This window comes from Rhinatrema bivittatum, chromosome 3, assembly GCF_901001135.1.
Source record: "Rhinatrema bivittatum chromosome 3, aRhiBiv1.1, whole genome shotgun sequence".
In the NCBI taxonomy this organism is placed as follows: domain Eukaryota; kingdom Metazoa; phylum Chordata; class Amphibia; order Gymnophiona; family Rhinatrematidae; genus Rhinatrema; species Rhinatrema bivittatum.
This window is the reverse complement of record NC_042617.1, coordinates 506,918,324-506,946,079: the sequence shown is the minus strand read 5'-3', so window position 1 is coordinate 506,946,079 and position 27,756 is coordinate 506,918,324. Positions and strand designations below refer to the sequence as shown.

General features: G+C 43.8%; 1 protein-coding gene across 1 annotated transcript in view; it reads right to left on the bottom strand.

Annotated features, from left to right (window-relative positions):
• The window catches only part of KIF13B (kinesin family member 13B), a 428,508-nt gene that overhangs the window by 125,012 nt on the left and 275,740 nt on the right, over positions 1-27,756 (bottom strand). The window contains exons 26-29 of the mRNA XM_029596896.1: positions 23,199-23,345; positions 15,599-15,628; positions 13,158-13,257; positions 2,780-2,906 (exon numbers count right to left, since the gene is read on the bottom strand). Of these exons, the coding sequence (XP_029452756.1) occupies positions 2,780-2,906; positions 13,158-13,257; positions 15,599-15,628; positions 23,199-23,345 (404 nt within the window). The remainder of the gene's footprint in view (positions 1-2,779; positions 2,907-13,157; positions 13,258-15,598; positions 15,629-23,198; positions 23,346-27,756) is intronic.

Sequence of the window (27,756 nt, the reverse complement as noted above, 5' to 3'; positions counted from 1 at the left end):
CATGTACTGGAAGATATTCAGCATCTTGTGCGGGTATCCTCCTCAGTCTAACTGAAATGGAATGCCTTTCGCCATCTCCCAGACAAAACGTGCAAAGAGGTCTTCTGGAACAGACTTTCTTCTGTTGTCAGGAAGAGACAGTTCCAAGGGGAGACCATCCAACACATCTTCAGAAACATCGGAGGAGGCATCCCTCCAGGGTCATATGTGCTTTTGTTCTCATTACCCGAAGGAGGGGACAGGGCCCTAGGCATTTGGCCTCCGGCCTACATTATAGGCACAGATTCAACTGATGTGGGGGCTCGGGCCCTGTTGTCACTCCAGCCCTCAGCTGAGTTTCCTCCTCCAAGGAACTGTGGACCAGTATAGAATCGGCCGGTGACGCTGCTGATGCCCCACCGGCTGTCAATGCCACCCCAGAAACTGACACAGGCTGAGTCTGTAACACTCAAGTGAGCACGTGCAAGGATTCCAATAGCAGCTTGAGGAGGGATGGTGCTGGTCCTGGTGCTGTTGGTGCCCTGATGCTGAGGCTCTGCACCACTTTCTCCACAGTCAGCTGCACACGCCTCTTCAGCTCCTCCTCAAAGAGCGCCAATGCCAAGATCAAGTGAGGCACATGAGTTGTAATCACATTCTCTTCAGAACTGAGAAGTGGATCAGTGGCTTGCATCAAAACCGGTGGAGACTATCGCATATCCTGGGTACTGATGGAGAACTGGCTCTCCTCACCACACAGACGCTTTGGGGCCATCACAGCAGAAGCTGGTGCGTGCCTGGCACCATGCATCAATGGGGACTGATGCAGTTGTTTCTTTGGCTTCTCTCGATGCTGGGATCAGTCCTTCCCAAGTGCAGAGGCCAAAGACCATGAACCAGATGTCTTCAATCGGTAGGAGGCGGATGATGGCCTGTCTGCGGAGTCCCTAGCAGCCACTGATGCCGATGGAACAGACAGTCCTTCTGATGTCGATGGCTTAGTGCTCACTGCTGCTGCTCCATGGCTCCTTGATGCCAATGCTTCAGATGCTGATGGACTGGTGTTTTCCAGCTGGAAAAGTCACTCCATCTTGTCAAGCCGTATCTTAGCCCTTTAGAGATCATCTGGGTGCACTTGCCTCAACTATGGACATTGTGCGATGCCCCTAGGCAAAAGATACATTGATCATGGAGGGTCCGTGATTGACATAGTCCTCGAACACCAGGGGCACAACTTAAACCCAGACATGGACATGTTGCCTTGAAATAAATGGGACACATAATTGAACTCTATGGTGGCAATCTACAATGACCAGCAGGCACAAAGGTACCATCACCTGGGGGGAAAGACTGCAAAAGAAAACCTATTTGAAATGCAGAAAAACCTGGCTAAGATAAGGGGAGAGCTGGAAGGGACCCTGTTATCTTAATCACAAAAAAACCCCCCCAAAAAGATATTCCTAAGAAGTTATAAAAAGGAGAGAGAGAGAGAGAGAGAGAGAGAGACATACACACACACAATATTGATGCAACACAAGTGCTCTGCAGAAAAAATGTTTGAGGGGACCCCACATGGATGCGTGGTATAATGCATGCAGAGCATGTTCAGAGAGGCTCAGTAAAAGTTCTAGAAACTTTGACATAAGAACATAAGAAATTGCCATGCCTGGTCAGACCAAGGGTCCATCAAGCGCAGCATCCTGTTTCCAACAGAGGCCAAACCAGGCCACAAGAACCTGGCAATTACCCAAACACTAAGAAGATCCCATGCTACTGATGCAATTAATAGCAGTGGCTATTCTCTAAGTAAACTTGATTAATAGCCATTAATGGACTTCTCCTCCAAGAACTTATCCAAACCTTTTTTGAACCCAGCTACACTAACTGCACCAACCACATTCTCTGGCAACAAATTCCAGAGCTTTATTATGCGTTGAGTGAAAAAGAATTTTCTCCGATTACTCTTAAATGTGCTACTTGCTAACTTCATGGAATGCCCCCTAGTCCTTCTATTATTCGAAAGTGTAAATAATCGAGTCACATCTACTCGTTCAAGACCTCTCATGATCTTAAAGACATCTATCATATCCCTCCTCAGCCGTCTCTTCTCCAAGCTGAACAGCCCTAAGCTCTTCAGCCTTTCCTCATGGGGGAGCTGTTAGAACATAAGAAATTGCCATGCTGGGTCAGAGCAAGGGTCCATCAAGCCCAGCATCCTGTTTCCAACAGAGGCCAAACCAGGCCACAAGAACCTGGCAATTACCCAAACACTAAGAAGATCCCATGCTACTGATGCAATTAATAGCAGTGGCTATTCCCTAAGTAAACTTGGTTAATAGCCATTAATGGACTTCTCCAAGAACTTATCCAAACCTTTTTTGAACCCAGCCTGTTCCATCCCCTTTATCATTTTGGTTGCCCTTCTCTGTACCTTCTCCATCACAACTATATCTTTTTTCAGCTGGGCTGCATCTGATAATGTCACCCATGTGTGAGGACTGCCATCCTCAGAGAAGAAAGTGATTCACAAAGTGCAAGACAAAGGAAAATTTAGGAGCTGAACTGCATCCAAGCTGTACATCCTCCGAGATAGAGAAAATGATGACATCCTGTATTTCAATGTAAATGCTGTTTTTGTCCCTCAGCAAACCTACAGTATTTTAAGAAGCTTAGATATAATAATGAAGGATACAGCTCCGATTTCCTTTGGAAGTAGAGAAAAAAGTGACCCAAGGTTAGATGACCCTAGAAACCAAATTTAAACTTTCTGATGTACAGGTTTCCCAGAATGCTTTCCTACCATTCTGCTGGGGCTCCAGGAATGCCACTCCCAGCTGAGGGAACCATGACTGCATTTCGTTCCTCAGTCAGAGTCAACCTCATCTCCAACAGCTGTGCCTCTCGATCTGCATCATCTTCAGTTTTATCTGAAATAATTTTATTTATTTTAAAAAATGTTTATACCGGTATTTGGTGGAGACCGTCATATCAGTTTACATTACAGTGAAGTAAACAGAAAAAAAGTACAACTTTACATGTATCTTTACCATTTGTCCTCCATCCATGTGTCCCCGCTCCTTACTTTTTCCTCTAGCTGTTACCAGGGGGTCAATTTGCATGATTTTCTGCATCTTTCCTAGGTTTTCCCCAGAGTAAAGTACTGTAGAGACCGTGTGCGCCAAAACAGCAGGAACCAGTCCATTAGGTGATCACTAACAGATCGAAATTGAGTGACTTAGTACCATAGGCCATAGCTGAGAACACTCTCGAGTTAAGAAGCCTCGCTTGAGGCAGAAATGAAACCCAGGTTTCTTGCTTAGCAGCACAGAGCACGGACCACTAAATCAGAGACCCATCAGGCCAGGGGTCCCCAAACTTCTTAAACGAAGGGCCACATGCAACATTTCAAATTAACAGACGCGCACTATCAAGTGGTAGAATCTGTTGTCAGAGAATGGGATCAAGGCGACCAGCATAGCGGAGTTTAAAAAAAAAAAAAAAAGGTTTGGACAAGTTCCTGGAAGAAGAGTCCATAATACACTAGCCAGGCAGACTGGGAGTGAGTAACAGGAATTAGATCTACTTTATGGGATCTGCCAGGTACTTGCAACCTGAATTGGAGACAGAGATGCTGGGCTTGATGGACCTTGGTCTGACCCATAATGACATTTCTTATGTTCTTAAGAAGGCTGGGGTAGGGAGTGAGTACCTCCTCAGTTTTGATGAGCAGGGCAGGGCTCTCCAACACCCACCCCCCTTCCCCAGTAATTTGATATATTGTGAAAGGGTGGAGGCAGGGGGCAGGGGGCAGGATTCCCAGAGAGGTATGGCAGATAGTGTGTCAGTAAAAATATTCTTAGAAAGTTGGCAACTCTGCCACTACCCTGGAAACCCTATCATCTGCCGTCTCCCTTCCTCAGCATCTTCATCTGTTGCTTGGGGGGAGTGGAGGAGGGGATGAATGTGAGGGTGATATGTTTGTAGCACATTGTCCGCCACTCATATCCCTCCAAGCACTCTTCCTTCTCCTTTCTCATCCCTCTCCTCTCATGTTTCTCCTACCTTTCACACCCCCACCTCACTCACACTGAAACAGACTTGGGCAGGATTTTTCTGCTAGCAAGGGTTGGGGATCTCACCAGCACTGGTCATTTCTCACAATGCTCTCCCAAGATTTCATTTCCTGCTGGCAAGGCCGAGCACCCCACCAGCAAGGATCACTTCATAGTGCTGCACGAGATTCTCTCTTACTGGTATAGGATGGGAATCCCACCAGCTCTGGCTGCTGCTCCTGCCACCGTATGCAAGACTCTCTCTTGCTGGGAGACGGAAGCCAGCACTGGCCATGGCCCATGCTGTGCGCAAGACTATCTTGCTGGCAGGAGCTGGAGACCCTACCAGCACTGGCTATTGCTCCTACTGCCCCGTGAAACTCCCTCTGTCTTGTTGGTTGGAGTTAGGGACTTGGACAGCAATGGTCACTGCTCCTGCAAAACTTTCTCTCTTGCTAGAAGGGGTTTGGGCAGCCTTTCAGCATTTGCCATTTTTTTCCACCAATGAAGGAGGTTAAAAAATAAAGTAAACATTGCTCCAAGGGCAAGAAAGGGCTTGGCAGAACAGATGAAAAGGCTCCGGGGCCGGATGTGTCCCACAGGATGTAGAGTTTGGGGACCTCTGCATTAGGCCAATACTCCAGGGTTTCATATAAGACACCAAGTAACATGTCATGAAATCCTTGAACTATGGCAGTCATAAAACCATTTATGGTGCAATGCTGTCTCCAAATCATGCGACTAGACAAAAATGGACATTTATACATAAAATCCTGAAAACAAACACACAATGCAACTATCACCTACCTCTCTGCCAGTAAACACATAAGTGGTTACGTAATATTTCTCCACAAACCAGAAGAGTTTTAATTACATGTCTGGGTCATACTCCTTTTTAAGAGAAAACTCTTTGCTTCGTTCACAGTCCAATATTATAAAACAGTGGTTCTCAACCTTTTCCCATCGTGACACACCTGACAGACCTCACCCAATGTGTGACACACTGCTCATTACAAATCACGGCGGAAATGAAAAATAAAGGCCCAGTATTATTTTTATTGTTAAGAATGGCACAAAGGAAAGATATGTATTCTGTCTGAACAGAAACTGCATGTATAGTAAACATCCCACACCTAAATAGCACCAATTTCCAGTACTCAAACAGTAAACACCTTATCTAAGAAAAGGCAACACTGTAAATATTACACCAGGCCTTAAGACATCAGTATACCTCCTATTAGAAAAACAGTTCAAGCCGCTAAAATTGAGCTCTACACGGAAACTACACGCCAGCAGAAAACCTCACCTGAATCACATGTGCTGACCCTCACCTAACAAAGAATAAAGAGACCAAAATGCATAACTAGAAGCATGCAGACAAAAATTGGAAACTGCAAAAAGCCAGAGTCTCTGTATGCAGGGTAACACAGGAAAAAGAGAAACATCACCAGTCCTTAAAAATCAAATCAAGAAATATTAAATCAATAGCACCAAACCATACTAACGAAAAGAACAGATTATTTCAAAACCGCTGATGAATGGAATATCCAATAATTAAAAACTCATATCAAAAATTTCTAGATACCAATAAAATATTTCAAAATAGCAGACACAAAGGCCCAATAATGAAAAATAAAAAGGATACAAAAATGTTTTGCTCTGCATACCTGGGAACGTTTGATATCCAGGTGTCCTGAGATTGTTTTGAATTAGCAGGAGGAGGGATGGTTTGCTTGCAACTTTCTCCTCTCTCTCTCTCTCTCACACTGGTTCTCAATCGCTCACATATACACATGCTTTTTCTCTCTCACTTACATAGGCTCTTTTTTTTGTGTATATAATCTTTATTAATAGCAGTAATACATCGAACCGTGCCCACATTCAGGCAGAAAAGGGAAAAACAATATTCAGAAACCAATCCAATAGCATACATTGTATAGCATACACTGTATTCACCCCCCCAACAGAGGGTCCGTGGACAACTATAGACTCCAAACAGATGGAACTGAATTCTATGGATGCAAACTAGACATACAAAATGAGAGAACATAAACACATGTTTGCACCACCTTACGAGATAATGCCAGAATGGGTGTAACCACCAGTACATACTGCACATTTTTCCCCGGCAGGGAAACCCCATCAGGCGTATATTATATCTCTAGAATTCAAGCATGCAAGCAGGTTTTTCCGCCCGGCAAGGAGAATCCCCCCCCTAATTTTTGTCCCCTCCCCCCCCCATCCCCCCCCACCCCCCCCAACTGGTATTGCAAAATAATAGGAATAACAATGTTTAGCAGGTCTGACATCCCAATGAGTGTAAAACAAAAGACAGGACTGTTCTGGCCTGTACTCATAGGAGCATGACAATTCAATTAAACCAGGTAGGCTGCCTAATAACAGATCACAAGCAGAGGTCCCGTAAACCAGTAGTCAGGCATCCTTAGGCTTGCTGGGAAGAAGGTTGGTGGCGTCTGCTGGAAGTAGGGCAATATAGTCCATCCATAAAGTCCAAGTACCAGCATATTGCTTGACAGACTTTTGTTTTGCCGTCAATAATTCCATGTGCAAGAGCCCGAGGATTTTGGTTTTCCAAATGTGTACAAATTGCGGTGTCTGCTCTGTCCATTGAGCTAAGATAGTAGCTTTAGCCATAAGAGAGAATTTGTCGAGTAGATGAAGTTGACGAATGGTGAGATCAGCTCTTGCCGAGCCCATCACACCCAAAAGCCACAGTGCAGGGGCTAAGGGGATTGTCCGGCCCCACATCTTCTTCGCCAAACCCTGTAGAGACTTCCACAACCCCTGTACCACAGGACATGACCAGACCCCATGGTAGAAATCGGGGGTATGGTAGCTGCAACGCATGCATTGGCGGTCAGAAGTAATTCCCATATGGAAGACCTGAAGCTGGGAATAGTACGCCTGATGTAAAATCTTATACTGCTTCTCCCGCAAGGGTACGTTTTCGACTAGAGCAGGAATTTTCTGAAAGCAGCTTTTTATGTCCCTTGCCGTTACCTCCGTGGGAAGCAAGCGGTTCCACTTGCACGCTACACCTTGCAGGACTGAGAGACCAGCTGATTGCCGCAAAGCCAAATAATATTGGAAACACTTCTGCCTTTTGCCGTCCTCTCCCGAAAGGAAGACACCCAGTTTCTGACAGAGAGCAAAGGAGGGATTGGCCTGAAGTTCCTCCATTAGAAAATGTCTCAGTTGTAGGTAACCATAGAAACCAACCGTTGGGAGGTGATATCTATCTTGCAGTTCCTGAAAGCTAAGAAGCTGAGGTGGGCTAGTGTTCTCCTGAATAAGTTGGATCATATATTTCACACCTTTGTCAGCCCATACTTTAAACAGTGGTTGCGTCATTCCGGGGGAGAATTTTGAGTATCCTCGGATAGGCAGGTATGCGGTAGATGACATTTGCAAAGAGAATATGCGACAAAGGAGACGCCACATCTGGCGAAATGGACGAATGACCACACTACTAGCAATGTAAGTAGGCAGAGAGCAATCGTCAAGATGTAGTACTGCCCCTGGCGCAAACGGTGCCAACCAGTGATGGTATAAATCCATAGGAAAGTGAAACGCTGTACCCAGGGTCCAATCCCGTACGTGTTGAAGGAGGCTGGCTTGGTTATATCGTTCCAGATCAGGACAGTTAAGTCCGCCTTCCAGTTTAGACAGCATTAAAGTCTTTAAGGGGATTCGAGCTCGTTTGCCACTCCACAAGAATCGGCTAATCCCCTTGTTGATTTCCAAAATATCCGCTTTTTTGAGCCATACAGGAAGCATGTGAAACAAGTACAACCACCTAGAAATCTCCATCATTTGTAACAACAGGATTTTCCCAGAAACAGATAGCGGTAAAGCCTTCCACAAGTCCAGACGTTGGAGCATTTTCCGCTTGAGAGGAGTGATATTTAAGTCATAAAGGTGACAAGGCTTAGCCGGTACATAAACCCCTAAGTATTTAAGAGCTGATTGGACCCACCGCAACGGAAAGCCACCAGGCCAACTTAACTGCAGGGTACCAAGGACATCAAGAGCCTCAGACTTATCAACGTTGATTTTAAGCCCTGCAAACCGCCCAAACTCATTTTGGATTTTTAATACTAATGGCAAGGAGATCACAGGGTTTGTCAGAAAGACAAGCATGTCGTCTGCAAAAGCTGCAATCTTAAATTGGCCTTGCTTGTACATAAACCCTTGAATAGACGGAGATTCTACTAGCCTCCGCAACAGTGGGTCCAAAGCCAAAATATACAGAACTGGGGATAGGGGGCAGCCCTGACGGACTCCCCTCCGAATAGGAACTGCCTGGGAGAGCATATCATTGGCCCTGATATAGGAGACTGGATTTAAATACAATATAGAAATAGCCTGAATAAAGGTGGGGGGGAACCCAAAACGGTGCATAACGGAGAACATATATTCCCACGACACTCGGTCAAAGGCTTTTTCCGAGTCAAAGCCTACTACCAGAGATTCAGTATGGGAGCTATGAGCTGCTTCAATCGCAGAAATTAACCTAATAACATGAGCCCCAGCGTTCCTGCCGCTAACAAACCCTGCCTGATTGCTGGATATTATCTGGGGTAGGATGGTATTCATGCGCAGAGCAAGTATTCTTGCATAGAGCTTAAGGTCGCAGTTTAGTAAGGATATGGGGCGGAAGGAAGCAGCTTGTAAGGGGTCTTTCCCAGGTTTGGGTAACACCACTATGTGGGCATCAGTGAAATGAGGAGGAAATTGGCGCTGCTCCCAAGCACAGTTAAAGAAAGCAGTCAGAGGGCCTAAGAGACAGGGACCCAAAATCTTATAATATTCCGTCGTTAAACCATCGGGCCCTGGGGATTTACGAGTTTTACTGGTTTTTATAACGCCGTTAAGCTCCCCCGCCGTAATAGGGCGACTGAGAAGGGAACGTTGTTCTGCGGAAACCTGTGGTAAATGAAGGTTCTGAAAAAACTCCTCTTCCTCCGCCAGCCCTCCCAGTCTGTCTTCTTTATACAAAGTTTCGTAAAATTGGCGTAAGACTTCACAGATATCCGGACTTTTGGTAACCAACTGACCCCCTGATGTTTTAAGGCCACCAATAAAGGTTTTTTTCCTGCGGATAGCGACTAATCGAGCCAACAGTTTCCCAGATTTTCCCCCATATCTGAAAAAATGATGCTCAGAAAATTTTAGAGATCTCTGTGCTCTTAAATGCAAATGGCTATTCACGGCCGCCAAGCATGCCCTGTAAGATTCTCTGTGCTGAGGGGAGGGAGAGTCCGCCAACGCCTTCTTCGCCAGAGAAAGCCGAGCTTCAAGTCTGAGAATATCTGCATTTAATCGTTTCCTCTGAGCTATGGAATAGGCTATGATGTCCCCTCTGAGAACTACTTTACTGGTCTCCCAGAATAGTACTGGGTCCTCCCTATGGGGGTGATTATTTTCCACATACTCTTCCCACTTTTCCCGTAAATACTGATGGAAGAATTTATCTTCATTCAGATTCCCAGGAAACCGCCAAATTCTCGGCGGCCTACCAAGGTCCGAGAGCCAAAACTCCACCCATATGGGCGCGTGGTCTGCCACTACAATTTCCCCAATCTCTGCTCCTTCCACCCTGGCAAACAGGGATTCTGAAAGGAGAATGTAGTCAATCCGAGACAGAGTGCCGTGGGCCTTAGATACGTGAGTATACTCCCTCATATCAGGGTGCAGTACACGCCATATATCCAAAAGGCCTAATTGCTTGCAAAAGGTGGGTACCCTTACGTCAGAAGCAAAATTATAACTGGGGGGCAGACGTGATTTATCTAACTCAGGGTCAGAAATACCATTAAAATCCCCAGCAAGAAACAATTCCCCTTGTATATTAGTGAAAAGCAGATTAAGGATACAAGTAACAAAAGAAGGGTCTGGATGGTTTGGGGCATATATATTACAAATAGTAATAGGTTGCCCAGCCAAATAGCCAGTAAGAATGAGGTATCGACCCGCATCGTCCTTAAATTCGCTAGTAAAGGTGAAGGGTGTATTCTTATGTATTAAAACCGCTACGCCCCCCTTCTTCCCCTGGGCAGCAGAGTAGTAACAAGCTGAGGCCCATTCCCTACATAGCTTCGCGCTTTCTACTGCGTTCTGATGGGTTTCCTGAATGCAGGCTATATTGACTTTCAGGCGCTGTAAGTGTTGGAATACCTTTTTCCTCTTGATTGGGGACCCCAACCCATTTACATTCCAAGAAATTAGACGGTATTTATTCCCCATCTAGCTGTGAGGCAGTGAACATTGCCAAGTCAAGGGGTCACAGAAAAGAAAAGGGAGAGCAGGCCCCCAGCCTAGCCCACTCTCAAGCTTACACACCCGCACCCTGAGCAAAAAAAACATCCCAGCAATCTCACCCTCTAAGTACATACCAGACACATACATCAGACATATAAAGGCAGCAATACCAGCATTATCCCTCCCTCCCCCTCCCCCCCACCCCCCAAAACAGCAAACCAAACCCCAACAAACCCAGACTCAGCGAGTCATATAAGGAGATCATTCAAATGTGAACAGAGGGCTCAGAGCTCTCACCCACCACCATTATAATTGACATGAAAAGAAGGACTTCCAATCCTGCCTAAGATCTTATTTAAGAAGGAAGTCTAGGGCCCCCTTCGCCGCTTCTGCCGACTCATAAGTAGTCCATTTCCCTCCATGATTTATACGAAGTTTCGCTGGAAATTGTACGGTGAAGCGAATATCCTTTTCAATAAGCTGACTACAAATAGGGCTATAGGCTCTCCGCATGGCCGCCACCTTTACTGAATAATCTGGCGCCAAACGAATTTCCTTCCCTTGAAAAAGCAGTGCCCCCTGCTTCCGGGCTGCCTGCAGAATAAGGTGCTTGTGGTGAAAATTAAGAACCTTGGCAATCACGGTGCGCGGGCGGTTTTGGTCCTGTCCTTTAGCACCAATTCTATGAACTCTCTCAAATTCCAGTGTATCCGTTAGAACAGGGAGGCCTAGGACGTCCGGCAGCCATTTTAACAGTGTGGGCCGCAAAAGCTGATCTTCCACCGTTTCCGGGAGCCCTATAAACCGGATATTTGATCTTCTTGCCCGGTTTTCCAGATCTTCCATCTTCTCTTCGTGGTCCTGTAAGGCTTTTTCCATGCTAGACACCTTCCCCTGCAAAGCGGTTACCTCATCTTCGAGAGTCGAGGTCCGCTCCTCCACCTGGGAGAGTCGAGGTGCGTAATCTGTAAAGGCTTCCTGCAACGAAGTAAGTTGCGCCGAGATCCCAGCCAATTTTGCATCCAACACGGCACCGACGACCTCTTTTATTTCGGCCGTGGTCGGAGGGAGTGAAGGGGCAGCCTGCTGTCTTAAATGCGCCGTTGCCTCTGGGGACGCGGCCGCCATTTTGGGCTCCGGCCCTCTTGATTTTTCTTTGTCCCGTTTCGCCACTTTCGGAGGCATCACAGATGGCGATTTGGACATAAAATTTGTAATCGACATATGCTCCGCACTCATATAGGAGAAAACAGCGATTCAGCAGGATTTTTGCAGGCAAATGGAGGTGGGTAAGAGATGCGCCGCCCGGAGCGAGGGAGTCTGCGACCGACCTCACTCACCACATCACGTGATCCATCTACATAGGCTCTTAATTACACATTTACACACATGCTGTCTGTCTTTTCACGCTTACACACACAGGCTTTCAACCATACACATACATGCTGTCTTTTTCTCTCACACACAGACTCATTCACATGCTTACACACATGCGCTCTCTCACTTTCACACATGCTCTCAGTCACATAATCACATGCTCCCTCACCTAAACCAGCTCTCAAGCACACACAGAAACACACGCTCTCTCTCTTACTTATACACACGGGCTCTTAATCACACATACACATGATCTCTCTCACATACAAAGGATCTCAATCACACAAACAGGTTTTCAATCACAAACTTACACATACAGGTTCTCAATCATACACTTAAATTCATGCTCTCTCTCACACACAGGCTCTCAATCACACACATACTCTCTTTCACATATACAGGCTCTCAATCATTCACATACATGCTGTCTCACTCACACACACACACACACACACACACACACAGGATCTCAAACACATACACTTGCTCATTCACTCACTTTCTCCACCCCCCCCCTCCCCTACTAGCGGCAGCAGCAGCCTCCTCCACTTTCAGCCCTCGCGGAGAAAGGAGTCCCATCATCCTTGGGGTTTGATGTTGTTCCTTGCTTCACTCCGAGCTGCACTGCTCATTCTTCAGGCCGCGCCTCTCTTCTCTTCTTCGGGCCAATGCTGCCCGCACTAGCATGGTCTTTTCTTCCCGCGCACGGACCTGCTGCTCAACACGTCCCCTTCCGGGCCGCAGGCCGTTGGTGGGGGGGGGGGGGGGGGGAAGAAGAAGAGAGCATGCCGGTGCCACTGATTCCAGCTGTCCTGCCACGTTCCGCCTGGGCTATCAGCATTTTAAGCCCGGGCGGAGGACCTATTTCGCTTGGGTAGGGGGAGCAGCTGGGTCAGCGGGGGACCAGGAAGTGTGGCGACACACCGGTTGAGAACCGTTGCTATAAAAGTAAATGCAGCACATACTAATACCAAACATGCATTAGCTATATATTCATTTTTTTTGCTTTTGAATTCCTCAAGCAACACTCCTGCAATTCTCAACAACCATGTTCAGAACTGGGCCACAAGTTCTCTTAAATGAAATGGGATTAGATTGTTTATGTTGTCATTTCAGACAGCATAACCCTTACGAACCAATCAGATCCAGTGAACATGAAGCAATGTGTGATTCTTGTCAACATGGCTGTCTCTAGAACCTCATTGTTAGAAGAAAGAACAGTTTATAGAATGTAAACGAGACTCCGCAGTAAGGTTTTTGAGTAACTTGGGGTGATCATCATTGCTTGCTGTATTTCTGAAGACACTGCACAGGACTCACAGGGTAGGGCTTTCTTTTACCATTTTATGACATACAGAAATTTTCAGGATACAGTCTCTCAATTTTTACTTTCCCTCCCTCTCATTTCTAAATGACCAAAATGTCCCTTCTTATGACATTCGGATTCGGCAATAACAGTCTGCCTACCAGGTTTGCTGACGAGTTTTTGTAGCTGCTGATCTAGATATTCCTGACGTTTTGTCAATGCATTCAGCCATTTCCTTCTCAGTCTCTCTAAATCCCTGTCCTGCAAAGAAAGCAAAACATGAATTAGCATTTCCAGAGGCAGAGACAAGCCTCTGATGAGACAACAAACTTGGCAAGGATTCTGCCTACTATTTTAGTTCTGAAAATTTGACAACTATGAAAAACAGACTGAAAAACAAGGCTGATAATCTGACAGGCAGGGACAGGTAAAGGAAACTTCCCCATAAATGCCTTGCAAACAGGCCTCAACCTTGTTCTGGAGATAAATCGAAGAGCAGTTGACATTCCATGACCATCTATCAGGGCTAGTAAGTCTTGTGCCCAGTTCTAGCAGCCAATATTTATGCTAATGTACATACAACCTGAGCAGGGAATAAGGGGCCCATGACAGACCTGGAATTAAAAGAACTGAGGCAGACAGTCAAAATGACTGTCCAGTATATCTAGATGTGATGGTCAAATATCCAATTGTTAACAAAACTGACAGCGGATCCTGAAATTAGATGAAACAAATTGCCCTTCTGGACCCTAAACAAAAACCTCTGGGAGGACAGTGTTATGGATTACTTTGTTTGATCATGTATTGCATGCAGGCAGCAATATTTTCATTTTTGCTACAACTGCTTTATTTATGACCAGTGCAGCTCAGTGTAGAGAACCTGGTTTCCCGAGGCAGTTTTCAATTTGTACACAGAGCCATATTTCTCCGAACGATGGATGAGGAGTACTCTCTGTTGTATGACAGGATTTCATAATCTGAGATATTTTACCGCAACCAGACCCACTGTAAATCAAAGCATTAAATCTGGGTAGAGAGAAAACACAAGCCTGGCTCCAAAGAGCACAGCACACTGTGTTTATTTACTTATTTAAACCTTTAGAATCTAAACACTAATTAACCACACTCTCCACCCCATCCTCATTACCCATATGTACAACAATCTGCTGCCTTGTCTGTCACAACTGTTGAGACATCCTAAAACAAAAAAAAAAACCCTTTTCTTCTTGGAGAATATAATATCCACATATACAAAAGATGCTGCACAATCTACAAAGTTTCCCAGTTTTACCACTTTTAAACTATCACTTCCAATTTTCAGATGAGCTCCTATTAACAATGCCCACTAAATTCTGACACATCACATAATGCCACGTCATTGGGGCCAATGTAATAAGCTATGCAAAACCAGCCACGGGTTTTTGCGTAATTACTCCTTTTCCGTGCTAATCTTATGCACGTATGTAATCATGTGTTTAGCGTGGAAAAAGCATGCCCACATACCCGCGCAATAAACAGCGGCAGGTTTGTGCGAGTGCATGCAAATGGGAATGCAAAGGAGTAATTATCTATTCACAGGCTATGCAGGGAGCTGTGCTACAGGAGATTGGTTAGTGCGGGGTTTTCAGCGTCTGGGTCAGGACAGGAATTAAGTGAAAGCACTGCAGCTCCAGGCGATGTCGGCGCTTGTCTGTAGCCCTCACAGATCACCGGTCTGTCTGTCCTGGCTCCTGCTCTCTCCTGGCAGAACTGATCCATGCTGAGTGGCCCCAGGAGTCTGGCGAGAAAAAGGCTGCATGAACGCACAACCACACTAATGCTAGAGATAGAGTAAAAGGGCCAGTAGGAGCTGAAACAATTTATTTTTGAATAATGTAGAGCCTATGTATCTGCAACATTTTTTCAATTGCGCCTATTTTGGTACACGTTTTTCCTGTGACTATCTGCATCAGGGCTTTTATGCGGGTATTGGCAAGTGTATTTAGTCTTGCGTGCATTTTTTTGCATATATCTAATTTGCATGCTGTCCCCTTATTACGTCCCGCAGAGGTGCCTGCCTTTTGCCACGCGTGCTAAAAATACGTGCAGAAAATTTGTGCTGATTTCAGAGCAGGTCTTATTACGTCAGCCCCACTATCAGGCCGATTCAGTAAAAGTCGCGGGAGAGTGGGCAAGTGCCCGCTCTCCTGTGCACGAGATTCAGTATTTAAATGAGGGACCGCGGTAAAAAGTTTTTACTGCTTTTCTGTACACTTTCTCGGTGCCAGCAGAAATTAATGCCTACCTTTGGGTGGGGGCTAATTTCTGAAAGTAAAATATGCGGCTTCGCTGCACATTTTACTTAGTGAATTGCGCGGGAATAACTAATAGGGCCATCAACATACATTTGCATGTTGTGGGTGTTATTAGTTTCGGGGAGGTTGGACGTGCATTTTTGATGCGTTATTACCCCTTACTGAATAAGGGGTAAAGCTAGCGCGTCGAAAATGTGCGTCCAAACGCGGGTTAACAGTGCGCACCTGATCAGGAAGATGTTAGGGACACTGCATTGGCAAAAGGAAAATATTGTGAGGATAAAAATAAGTGACAAGAGAATCCTTACCTGATAGCTGTCCATATCATCATCGCCCTCCTAAATTACAAAAACTTTAATTATTAAAATTTTACTCAACACAGTTAAATATTAAAGGCAGTGCCAGTGATATAAAGGAGAACTCCAGTGCTAAATATCACATTTGAAAACATTAGATAACTCAGTAAAGTGAGATCAGTTTATGGGTTACAAGCTTTTTTTTTTTTAAACTACTCCACACCTGTCCTGTGAAAAAGCAGGTCATTTAAATCTTCATTGCCTCAGGTACAAACTTAGAGGCCTATTGACTAAAGGTTTTCTCCCATTTGGTCTCTATGGGAAAAATACTTGGCAAATATTGCCCTTAGATTATAAACCCTCAAGATCAGGGAATTATTCATTTATTTCAATACCATCATCCTGGTCTTTTCATACTATCAGAGAAACCCAGTGAAAGAAATAAGAATGTAAAAGCTTTCAGAGAGAGAAGAAAAATCCCTGAAACAGATGTTTGTACTCTAGTATCAAACTTCAAATTTATGCTCCGTTACAAGGTCACTCACTTTATGTAACATGACTGATATAGACATTACCTGTATTTGGAAGCATTACTATACAAAGTTTTTCTGTGTATATAATGTCCCTGGAAGTCAAACTATCAAGAATGGTAATAGTACAGAGTAATGACAAAAGGGGTAGCATAAGCATGTTTGCTTATCGTAAATTGTTTTCTTCGTAGACAGCAGGATGATTTAGCCATGCTATGTGGCTGATGTCAGACAGTGCCAAACGGACCCTTCTCTCTCGCTCAGTAGAGCTATTAGACTATACTGAGCATGTATGGGAGTTCCCACGTGAGCATGGTGTGATGAGCCTCCTCAGTTTGTTTGTAGATTAGCTTCAGGCAGGTGGGAACCCATTTACAGTAAGCAAATATGCTTTTCTCTTCTGACAAGCAGGTCTGAGTTAGTCAAAATAACATGTGTAGAGTCCCAAGCTGAGGGCTGCACTGCAGTGCACTTACTGAAATAAGCAATCCCCCGCCCATCTCCCTCCCTCCCCCCCCCCATGGAGAGTGGATTACTCTGTGAACAGGTTACTCAGAACTAATTGCCCAAAGTTACTGTCAACTCTTGAAAGATTGGAAGGTATGCACAGATGACCAGATCACAGCTTTTCGGAGGTCTTCAATAGAAAACACTCTCAGATGAGCAATGAAGTGGCCATGGCTAACTTGATGAGCCATGATGGAGTCTGTGATCTGAAGGCCAGCTAGTGCATAACAGTGTGCGATACAGTTCGCCAGCCAGTTGGAAATGGTAAGCTTAGCAACAGTTACACCCCATTGATTAGGATCTCGAGAGGCTTGACAGTGAAGCTGTATCTTCTTTGGGTAGTAGGCCAAGGCCCTTTTGCAGTCCAGGGTGTGAAGGGCCGTTTCCTCCCTATGTGTCTGAGGCCTTGGAAAGAATGTGAGCAAGATGATTGGTTGATATGAAAAGCAAACTATTTTAAGGAGAAAGTTAGGGTGGGTGTGGAGCACCATTCTGTTGTGGAAAAACTGAAGGTATGGAGGATAAGAAACCAAGGCCTGAAGTTTCCTCGACATGTCTAGCCGATGTAACACAGTAAATGACGGTAGATAAAGATAAAATGGTCCATTCAATCTAACCAGCAAGTTGCTACCAGAAACACTCCTTTCCATGTAAGGAACTTCAAAGACGATGACTTCACTGGCTCAAACAGAGGCTTCAAGAGTTGCATTAGGACTACATTAAGATCCCATGAAATGGTGGCTTAGTATGTAATAAGCCTTTCACAAAATTAGAAACCAATGAATGAACAGAGATGAGTTTGTGTTCTCTATATGTGGTAGGCTGCAATAGCACTGAGATGGACTCTCATGGATGAGATACTGAGACCTGAAGAAGACAAATGCATCAAGTATGTGAGCCAATCTTTGAGCTTGCAAGACAGCAGTACAGGGAACTAATTTTGCACCACAAGAGGAAACACATGCCCTTCTGGTGGAGAGCTTTCTGGCTGAGATTATCACATCATCTATCTTTGTGGAATGTGCCAGTAAGGATATTGTGGAGCACTTAACGTATATGCCATCAGGTTAAGGGCTATTAAGCCCTACTGCACCAATAGGTCTACTTCCAGGCAAATCAGTGGTTGAACTGATATCTTGATGAGATAAGAAAACTATAGATGTCTAAGCTAGGCTAGAGCAATAAGGATGAGAAGGGTTCTTCTGTACTGTTCTTGCCACCAATGGAAGGGATGGGAAGGTGTAAAGGAGCTCTGTGTCCCAAGGAATCAAGAAGATGTCCGAAGCAATTTAAAGGCTGCTTTGGTGGATGGAACAAAACCTTGTGACATTCCCATTTCTTTCCGGGATGAATTGGTCAACCACGGGATTGCCCCAGAGGTTGAAAAGACCATCCACCACTGACTGGTTCAGCGACTACTCAAGGGGTAGGAAGACCCACTGAAGCAATCTGCAAGTGTATTCATATTCCCGGGAGGTAAGCCACTTGTAATGTGGCTCCGTAGTTGATTGCCCATTCCCAAATAGATAGGATATCTTGCCAAAGGGATCAAGATCTCATGCCTCCTTGCTTGTTGATATAGAACATGACCACTTGATTGTCTGTTTTGGATCAGAATTCTCATCCTTTGAAAAGGTCTGGAGAAAACTCTTGAAAGCATTCTGAATGGCTCTCAATTTAATAAGCTGATATGAAGCCAATGCTCTGCATCACTCCCCGGCCTTCAGTCGACATGTCAGTGCTTACTGTCACCTGGTGTGACAAAGACCTTGGCAGGAATCCCACCTCCAGAACCTCTGGGTTCATCCACCATCGGAGGAATAACTTCATCACTCAGGTTATGATGATTGGCCCTGAGAAGGGCTGAGTCAACTGATTCCACTGCAGGTAGAGGCACCCTTGCAGAGACCTCATGTGGAGAATGCAAGATATATCACGTGAACTACTGCAGCCATGTGTCCCAGAATCACTAGGACAGCATGGGCCATGGCTTGCGAGTGTAGTGACAATTCAGAGGATGGGGTTTATAGTCAGAGCTCACTTGGCCGGCAGTCACGCTCTGTCCACCAAAGAATCTATCCAAGCTCCAATGAATTTGATCCATTAGGTTGGAACACAATTGAACTTGAGGTAGTTGACGAGAAATACCAAGGACTGGAGGAGTTTGATGTATCTGTCTTGGGTGTCAAGTACTATCTTTTGAGATGAGCCCTGTATAAGTCAATTGTCCAGGTATGAAAAGACGCAAATACCTTGGTGACTGAGAAATGCCATTGCCACCAACACTACTAAGTACTTGGAAGACTCTTGGGACTTCTGACAGGCTGAATGGGTGGACTTTGTACCGATAGTGGGACTCATCCACCACGAAATGAAGATATTTCCAGCGGGTCTGATGGATTGGGATGTCTGCGAAAGGGTCTTTTGCATCCAGGGTGCACATCCAATCCCCTTTTGGATGAAGGGGAGGATAGGTATTCATCTTGAATTTCTCCTGCAGAATGTTCTCATTCAGTTTTCGTAAATCCAGGATTGGTCTCAAACCTCCCAAATTCTTGGATATAAAAAAAAAATCAGGAGCAGAATCTCTGGCCACACTCCTGCAGTGGGACTGGTTCTATTGCTTGCTAGTGAAGTTTATTTAAAAATTTGTATTCCACACATATCTGTGTGTTCAAGGCAGATAAACAATACATTCATAAAAGGTTCATTAAATCAAAAAATAGACATCATACAATGAATGAAGTGGTGACTCCATTTCCAGACATAGCTAAGCTGCATGAAATGGATTTGGACTGAAGACTGGATGGCACAAGAAATGCAAGCAGTAACACACCCACCACAATTTTGAGGGCCCAGTGGTCCTTGGTGATGGTCTTCCATTTGGTCATGAACAGTTGGATCCTACCTCCTGGGCGATTTATGACTTATGATGCGGGATCATCAAAAACTAGGGCCTGGCTTCAGTGGGGCCTATGACTGTTGCTTCAGCTGTCACTGTTCTCTTTGATGTACTCTCACAGGACATTGTTATGGAAGCAAAGTGGGCAGGGCTTCATACATCTGAAAAGGGGTGTCGCTGATTGAAGAGTCATTTATAAGAGAAGTGACACCTCGCTTTCGATGATTATTCTGTCACCCCTGACAAAGATTGAATTGCCTCAAGCTATTCTTTAATTTGTGCAGCTATGTCTATGAACTTACTACGAAAAGGCTGTTACTAGCACATGGAACATCAGCAAGCTTTTCGTGGTTTCCTCTCAGAGGCTGCTAGCCCAAAGCCAAGCCATGCAACAGGTTGCGATAGCAACAGCTAATGATCAAGCTGCAATGCTGAAGGATTCATACAAAGAACGAATGAGATGATGTTGACATTCCTCCGAGTGCAGAAAAAACTGGTGGCAAGACTTATGCTCTCCTTCAAGAAAGCATATCAGAGGCATCAATTTTCTCCACACAGTCATGCAACAAGTATTGTGTGAGCCACAATTTGAGCACTGAGCATTGTTTTAGTTTAGTTTATATATTTTAAGTTGTTTTAAATTTGCACATCACTTTGGATGATTTCTTGAAATCTATAAAGTAATTAAATATTTTAAATAAAGAAATAAACTGAACAAGCTGTGGAATACCTTCTTTCTGAAGCTGTTCAACAATCTTGGGTCCTTATCCAGAGGGAAGTTAAAAAAAAGATGAGTTTTCTTAGCTCATTTCAAAACAGATTTGATCTCCACCGATTGGTGGGGAAGTTGCATTACCCCAAACCCCAAGGACTGTTGAACTCTGTGCAGCCAAAAGGCACAATAATGGGGTTTTCCCCACATCTTGACTTGTAGGTCCCACAGGATTTTATTAATGGGGATTGCTGCGAGCTCCACTGGAGCCTCCTGGATCTTCAGGATACCAAAGACCTCTGTGTTGTGTTGGCATCCTGCTGTATGTTGACTCCCAGGGCTTTTCCCATTCTGATTAGAAACTTGGTGTAAGTGAGATCCTCCAGCGGGGAGGAGTGTTCCGGGGGAGGGGGGTCAGGAGGTGGGTCAGACAAGATTCTAGTAGATTCCTCTGAGGGGGAGTGTATAATAAACTCCCTCAGAACAAATTAAAGGACCAACCATAGTCGGTCCTTCAATTAAGAACTCACCCAGCAAGGGATTCTGGGGCAAGGAGGTTCCCTTCAGCTGGGGATAAGACAGCAGGGCCCAGAAGGGTTACGGGAGCCCCAAGGAGAAGGCAGGAAGCCAGCCTATGCAAGAACTGCAAATACTTGATTGTTGTGAGACTGCTGAGGTAAGCAGTCTCTATGCTGTATTTTGGTTTTTGCTCATAAATAGATTGTTTGTGTAGACCCAGCTGGAGTTTGGCCTCATGTTTGTACTCCTGGCTGTTTTCCAACTTGTGGCCTGACCATAGGGACAGCATGGGACTGTTATATCAGGCCAAGGGGGCTAGCCCCACCTGAAGCAGCTAGTGAATTAATCAGTTAGAAAAGGCCAGACAGGCCAGAAAGGGTTTTTTTTGTTTTCTTGTATCTCTCCAGTTTCCCTGGAGACTCACTAGATTGCGACTTGTGCAAGTGACAGAGTAGAGAATATGGAGCAGCTGGTACATATCCTGACAGAGAGCCAGCAGCAGCTTCAGAAATTTGTCAAAGTTTACATGAACAGTTTACTCAGCAGCAGGGGTTGCTTGCCAGCAACAAGGGGTGCTGATGCAGATTGCTCAAGCCATATAAACTATCACAACCCAGGGAAATCCACTCCCTCCCAATCTGGTTTAAGATGAAGACAGGGGAGGACCCAGAGTTTTTCCTGAAAAACTTTCATAGGACCACCCAAATGACAGGTTGGCCAGAAGCCAATTGGAACACTTACCTGGCAAACTTGCTCACAGGCAAATACCAAGCAGACCTTCAAGTGCCAGTCCGGATGGAAGGGCCACCTATGCAAAAGTCAAGACCACCATCCTAGAAAGGGCTGGGTATACCTCAGAAACCTACCAGCAACAGTGCCGACAGGGCGTCCCACAGTTCAGGGAAAGCCGCCAAAAGGCGACTGAAAGAGGCCAGATGGAAGTGGCTACAGTCATCAGTAAAGATCGGCCTAGAGGTGTCCAGGGAGGTACTCCTGGAACAGATCCTAGATGAGCTTGACCAGCCCATGTGGAACTGGGTGCGCCATCACTCAGGGCTCACTTTGGAAAAAAACACTAGAAGTGGCAGATGTATTTCACCATGCACAATTAATGCCAGACATGGTACAGAGACTAGAAAGCCAGCCCACACAGTCACCATGGCGCAGTAATGAGCGTGGAGGACTCCAACAACGATCCTATGAGGCAGACAGCCCATCTTTTCTAACCTGACCACAGCCTCTCCCACTTGTTTCTCCTGTGGAAGGAGAGATCATTTAGCAAGGGACTGTTGTCATGCGGGAAGCAAAGTTTGGACATCACTTTTAGTGAGGCAGCCAACACTAGAGGGTAAAGTCCACTTAGATAAAGGCAAATCTCCAAAGCAGGGATGATCCTCAAATCAAAGGAAAAAGAGAACCTCGGAGATACTAGCACAACTCATGAACAAGGCTATGGATACATTTTCCTTCTGTGCTCTTTGTGCGGGGAAAGGATGTGAGGAAAATCACTGCCTGTATGGAAAGGCAGAAAATGAATAGCCCTTGGGAAAAGTGGGTAAAGCCAAAGGGGAACCTGCCCCACGGGCATGCTCTTTCTGTAAGACAGAAGACCATATGGACAAAGAGTGCCTTTGGCATGAAGACCTGGAGTGGGAATGCAAGCTGGAGGAACAATTCAAAAAAGAGCAGGGGATGGAAACAGAGCCCTACAATGAAAATGAAAAGTGGGAACACACATGGGTGAACATGGTTGCAAACTGTAACTTGGTGGATATTCCACATCAGGGACTTAAGTGCTCATGATCCAGGTGGAGCTGGATGAAGTCTAGCCCTGGTAGACTCAGGGTGCAGTAAGACTCTGGTTCACAAGGACCTGGTCCAAAAAGAGCACATCAACTATAAGAAGCAAGAGACACTTGCCTGTATACACGGTAATACACAGAAATATCCAACTAGTCGGGTAATGCTGATGACTCTGGTAGAACAAGCTATGATGGAAGCAGGAGTCCTTCTGAATTCCCATAACCAGTGGTTCTGGGGCGTGATTGTCCTCAGTTTGCCACCCTGTGGGGCCAACTCACGGACAGTAGGGGCAGCTCACCCGGTGGTGGGACATCCTTTAGGAAAGCTTGGCCACAATACTCCTAGGTTGGGGTGTGGCTGCCCTGCCCACCAGCACTTAGGCATGTTGCAGAAGTTATTTATGTGAGTTATTGAGGGGGGGGGGGGGGACACGACGACAAAGAAAGTAAGATAAGATCATGGTCTAAAAGCAACCCCTGTCAACAAAAAGGTATAATTAAAGCTTCAGCACACATCTCTTCTAGTCCTCAACCAGACATGGATAGGAGGATTGGAAAAAAAAAGAGGAAACAAAGAAACCCTTTTTTAAATTTAACAATGTTTTCCAGGAATTTGCATGCTAGAAAGTGACAATCTCACCTGATGAATCTCATGAGTCTTCTGTGATTTGGCGTACTTTATCTTTACACACCCTACTCCCACTGACATTATCGATTCTTCTATCAGAGGCAAGGTGCCCGAGTCTTGGACTGACCTCACCTCTACCTGGATACGCCTCGATTGTCCCTGCATAAAGTAAAAAATCAATTCCAGTGTTTAACAATCTGAATGTAAACTATATCTAAAGTGCACCTAAAAATCTGAAGCTTGGTTGGCTTGGCTATATAGAGACCACCTTATGGCAGTTAATTTATAGGAGTCTTTTGTTGGAGGAAATGACCATCATCTATTACAAAGCATATAAAGAAGTCACATCTTGATTCTCAATGTCATCAAATGAGTTTATTAAATTAGGAGAGGCTATGGTTATGGTTTTATTATTTTTATATACCGTCACATCGGCACAGCCTTCACAACAGTTTACAATCGAATAAAATAGAGAAATACAATAATACAGTCCATAAATAGTAATAACAGCTAAAATAATTTTAAAAGAAGAGTACAGAAATGTTATAGTTTAGCTGTTAAAACAGAAATTAAAAATCTAAGACATACGGCATTACTATTCCTAAAAGCAGTTGCTAAGAACACATAAAACATTAGGCTTCAATATTAGTATCAAAAATAAGAATTAAAAGATATGACAATAAAAAGAAAGCAAGGGTTATGCCTGTATGTGTGCCTGTTACTCGTTTTCTGTATAAGCGCATTTAAAAAGCCATGTTTTAAGCTCTGCCTTAAATTTCTTCTTATCTACTTGTAATCTTAATTGCATTGGTAGTGTATTCCAAACCTTCGGTCCTGCTATTGATATTACTCGTTCCCTTACTTGACGAAGTCTGGCGGACTTTATTGTTGGAATTGTCAAAAGTCCTTTGTTTGCAGATCTCAAATATTTTTGTGGGATGTGGAATCGTATAATTGAGTTTAACCATTCGGTTATTTCGCCATAGATTATATTATGCATTATGCATGCTGTTTTATATTGTATCTGGTAATTTATCGGAAGCCAGTGTAAAGAGATTAAGATTGGTGTGATATGATCACATTTTTTTTTTTGCAAGTCAGGATTCTGGCAGCGGAATTTTGTAAAATCTGGAGGGGTCTGATAGTATATTGCAGTAAGCTTAAAAGCAGAGTATTGCAATAATTGATATTTGCAAATATTAGAGCTTGGAGGACAGTTCTATAATCATATTGTTCTAAAAATGGTTTCAATCTTCTTAGAGTTAGTAATTTCAAGTATCCGTCTTAATTTAGTGGCGATATGTTTCTTCAGACTCAATTCTGTGTCTATGATGACCCCAAGATCTCGTGCAAAAAAGGATTGTGTTATTTTAACATTATTTTCAAAAATCAAATCTGGAATGCTATTATGACTGCATTTTCTTTCAAGTAAAATTATTTCTGTTTTTTCCATATTTAATATCAATTTCATGTGCTGTAATAATAGTTTTATAGTGGTTATGTAAACTTTGATAATTTTAAATATGTGTGTTCAATTGAATCTTCAATAGGGACCAAGAATTGTATGTCGTCTGCATATATGTCAAATTTTAAGCCTAGTCCGGTAAGAAGGTAACAGATTGGTAGAACATAAATATTAAAAAGGGTAGCTGACAAAGTTGAACAATGTATAATGTATATCAACAATTGTATAAATTAGGGATACCAACTTCACAGTTAGGTTCCAAACACTATTTATATGGATTTCTTTGCATAATCTGTGGATATTGTAAGTTTACAGTGGTCTCTTGGATGTAAGAAAGCTCCTTGTGGCAGAGACCCCTGCATGGTGCTATTGTGGAATTTCTTTGCAAAGACAGCAAAGGAATTCCAATCACTCCTGATATCAGAAACCCACTATAAAGTAACATATCAGTAACATACTATAAAGCAATATTACTTACCTGTAAACCAGTGCTCTCCGAGGACAGTAAGATAATCAGTTACACAAATGACGACATTATCTGATGGTGCAGACACTGAAGGTCTCCCATAATATTCTGGAAACTTCTGGAAAGGCTCCTCTTGGCAGGTATGGGAATTCCCATGCATATGCTGCTTTGTGGAACCCCATCAGTCTTATATAAAAGACTAGAAGACCAACTCCATAATGGAGGGAGGGGAGGAATATGTGGCCTTGTGTTCTCTAAGGAAAAGGAGGATAAATTAAGCCACACCTGTAAGAATGCCTTGCTAAGGGCAGTCATCCAATAAAAAAAGAGAAGAAAGTTTCAAGAACAGTGTTCCACAGTTTTGAAGCAGCTACAAAATAGCCTCCGCCCTAATGTTTTGGCAAGACATGCCTGTTTAGGGGAGGGAACACCTAACAGGTTTCGTTGAGAGGAACCGGAGGGTGCAGGTATGGTTATGCACCCATAACGGGGCGTTTGCTCATGAAAATAATCAAGTTTCAGCAGACTAGGAAAAAGCATTACAGTTCTCTACTGGACATAATACTGGCCTGACAACGAATAAAGTAATGTGATCTCTCACGGTCCTTCCTGAAATAAGACGAGCAGCTGAATTCTGTAGAAACTGCCTGGCTTTCAATGAAGAAGCAGGAAGACTGATGTAGATGGCATTACAACAGTTAATGAATGGAAGGATTAAGGCCTGTGCTACAGATCAAAGGTCAGCATGATTTATTTTATTTATTTATTTAAGTATTTATATCCCGCCTCTCCAAAATTTGTGGCGGATTACAATGTAACATACATAGCATCATTTAAAATACACATAAGTAAAATAAGACACAAAACATCTTAAATGAAATAAAATACAGGCATAGCTTGGAGACAAATCAATAAATAAGAGATGAACTAAAAGATAGGACTAATTCACTTGTAAGGTTTTGCATAGATCAGGAAAGGCCTGAATAAAGAGATAGTGTTTGATGGCTTTCTTGAACAGATTTTAATCTGAGATTAAATGGATTTCTGGCGGAAATGAGTTCCAAAGTATGGGTCCGGCAATTGAGAATGCATGCTCTCTGGTGGAATCTAGTCTTGTAGTTTTTGGCGATGGAACTTGAAGTAGGAGTTTGTTTTTTGAGCAGAGATTCCTGCATGGGGTGTATATGTGAAGAGAAGCAGAGAGCCAGGAGGTATTATTACTATAGATAATTGAGTGAAAAATCATTAGAGTTTTAAAGTGTATACGCCACTTAACAGGAAGCCAGTGGAGTTTGTGAAGGACCGGGGAAATGTGCTCACGGAGTTTGGTGTTGTGTATATAAGCCGTGCTGCTGAATTTTGTAGTAATTGTAATGGGCGGGTATTGATTTGCGGTAGGCCTAATAACAAAGAATTGCAATAATTGATGCCTGAGAGAATTCATGATTGTACAATTGTGCGAAAGTGAACCAGGTCAAACAGGGGTTTAACATGTCTCAATAGCTTGATTTTCAAGAGGGAATTTCTAAAGAAAGCCTTGGTGTGTGAGTTAAGGTTTAGCTTTGTGTCTAGAATGATTCCTAAGTTGCGTACTTGATTGACTATATTTATTGTGCAGTTGTGTTGAATGAAAGAGGGGATGCTTTTGAAACGAGGATTTCCTAAAATATTCTGTTTTAGTGAGGTTTAGACTTAATTTATTGTACGTTAACCAGCTTTTGATCATTGTGAGGCATAAGGAGAGGAATTTTAATATGTCTGACCAGGTATGTTTGGTGGGGAAGAAGAACTGTATGTCGTCTGCATAGATTCTGTAAGTTAGACTGAGTGTGGCTAGAAGTTGACAAATCGGGGTAAGATAAATGTTGAATAATGCAGCTGAGAGGGCAAAACCTTGAGGAACTCCAGTTTCTAGTGCAAATGATGTGGAATGATTACGACTGATGAAAATTTGTTGAGATCGGTTGGAGAGATACGATTTGAATCAGTTATGGACTGTTCCAGAGATGCCTATATGGGATAGGCGGGTCAGTAGAATTTGATGATTAATGGTGTCAAATGCTGCAGAGAGGTCAAGAAAGACGGCAATGTAGGATGTTCCAGAGTCGAATCCGTGGAGAATGATATCAGTGCTAGATATTAGTAACATTTCATTACTGTAGTGCGGTCTGAAACCAAATTGATATTGGTCAAGTAAAGATTGTTGATCAAGAAAAGATGTTAACTGTTTTAGAACCCAAAAAGCAACACCAGTGCTGCTATAAGCTTATTCACTTTTCTATAGTGCCCATGCACAGATGTCCATATGTCTCGTCCTGATTTGATAAATGTTAGATATTTTCTACACATTGTTATAATAAGCACACACAACTGAGTGGTTTTGACAAATTATTTTTAATTTTAATATTTTTATTATTTCCCTTAAGTTTGTGACATTTTATATGTATTGACATACATCTATGTCCATTCATTCCATGCATATGTGTGTTTATTTTTTGTGTGTAATTTTAATTAATATTGTTCTTGTAGCGGCCCCTGAGGCAGCTCCTGCGTGAGCGAAACTCGGCCAGAGTCGGTCAAATTCCAATAAAGAATCCCTTGATATACCGATCACTACCTTTTGTTCTGCTTTCCAACTG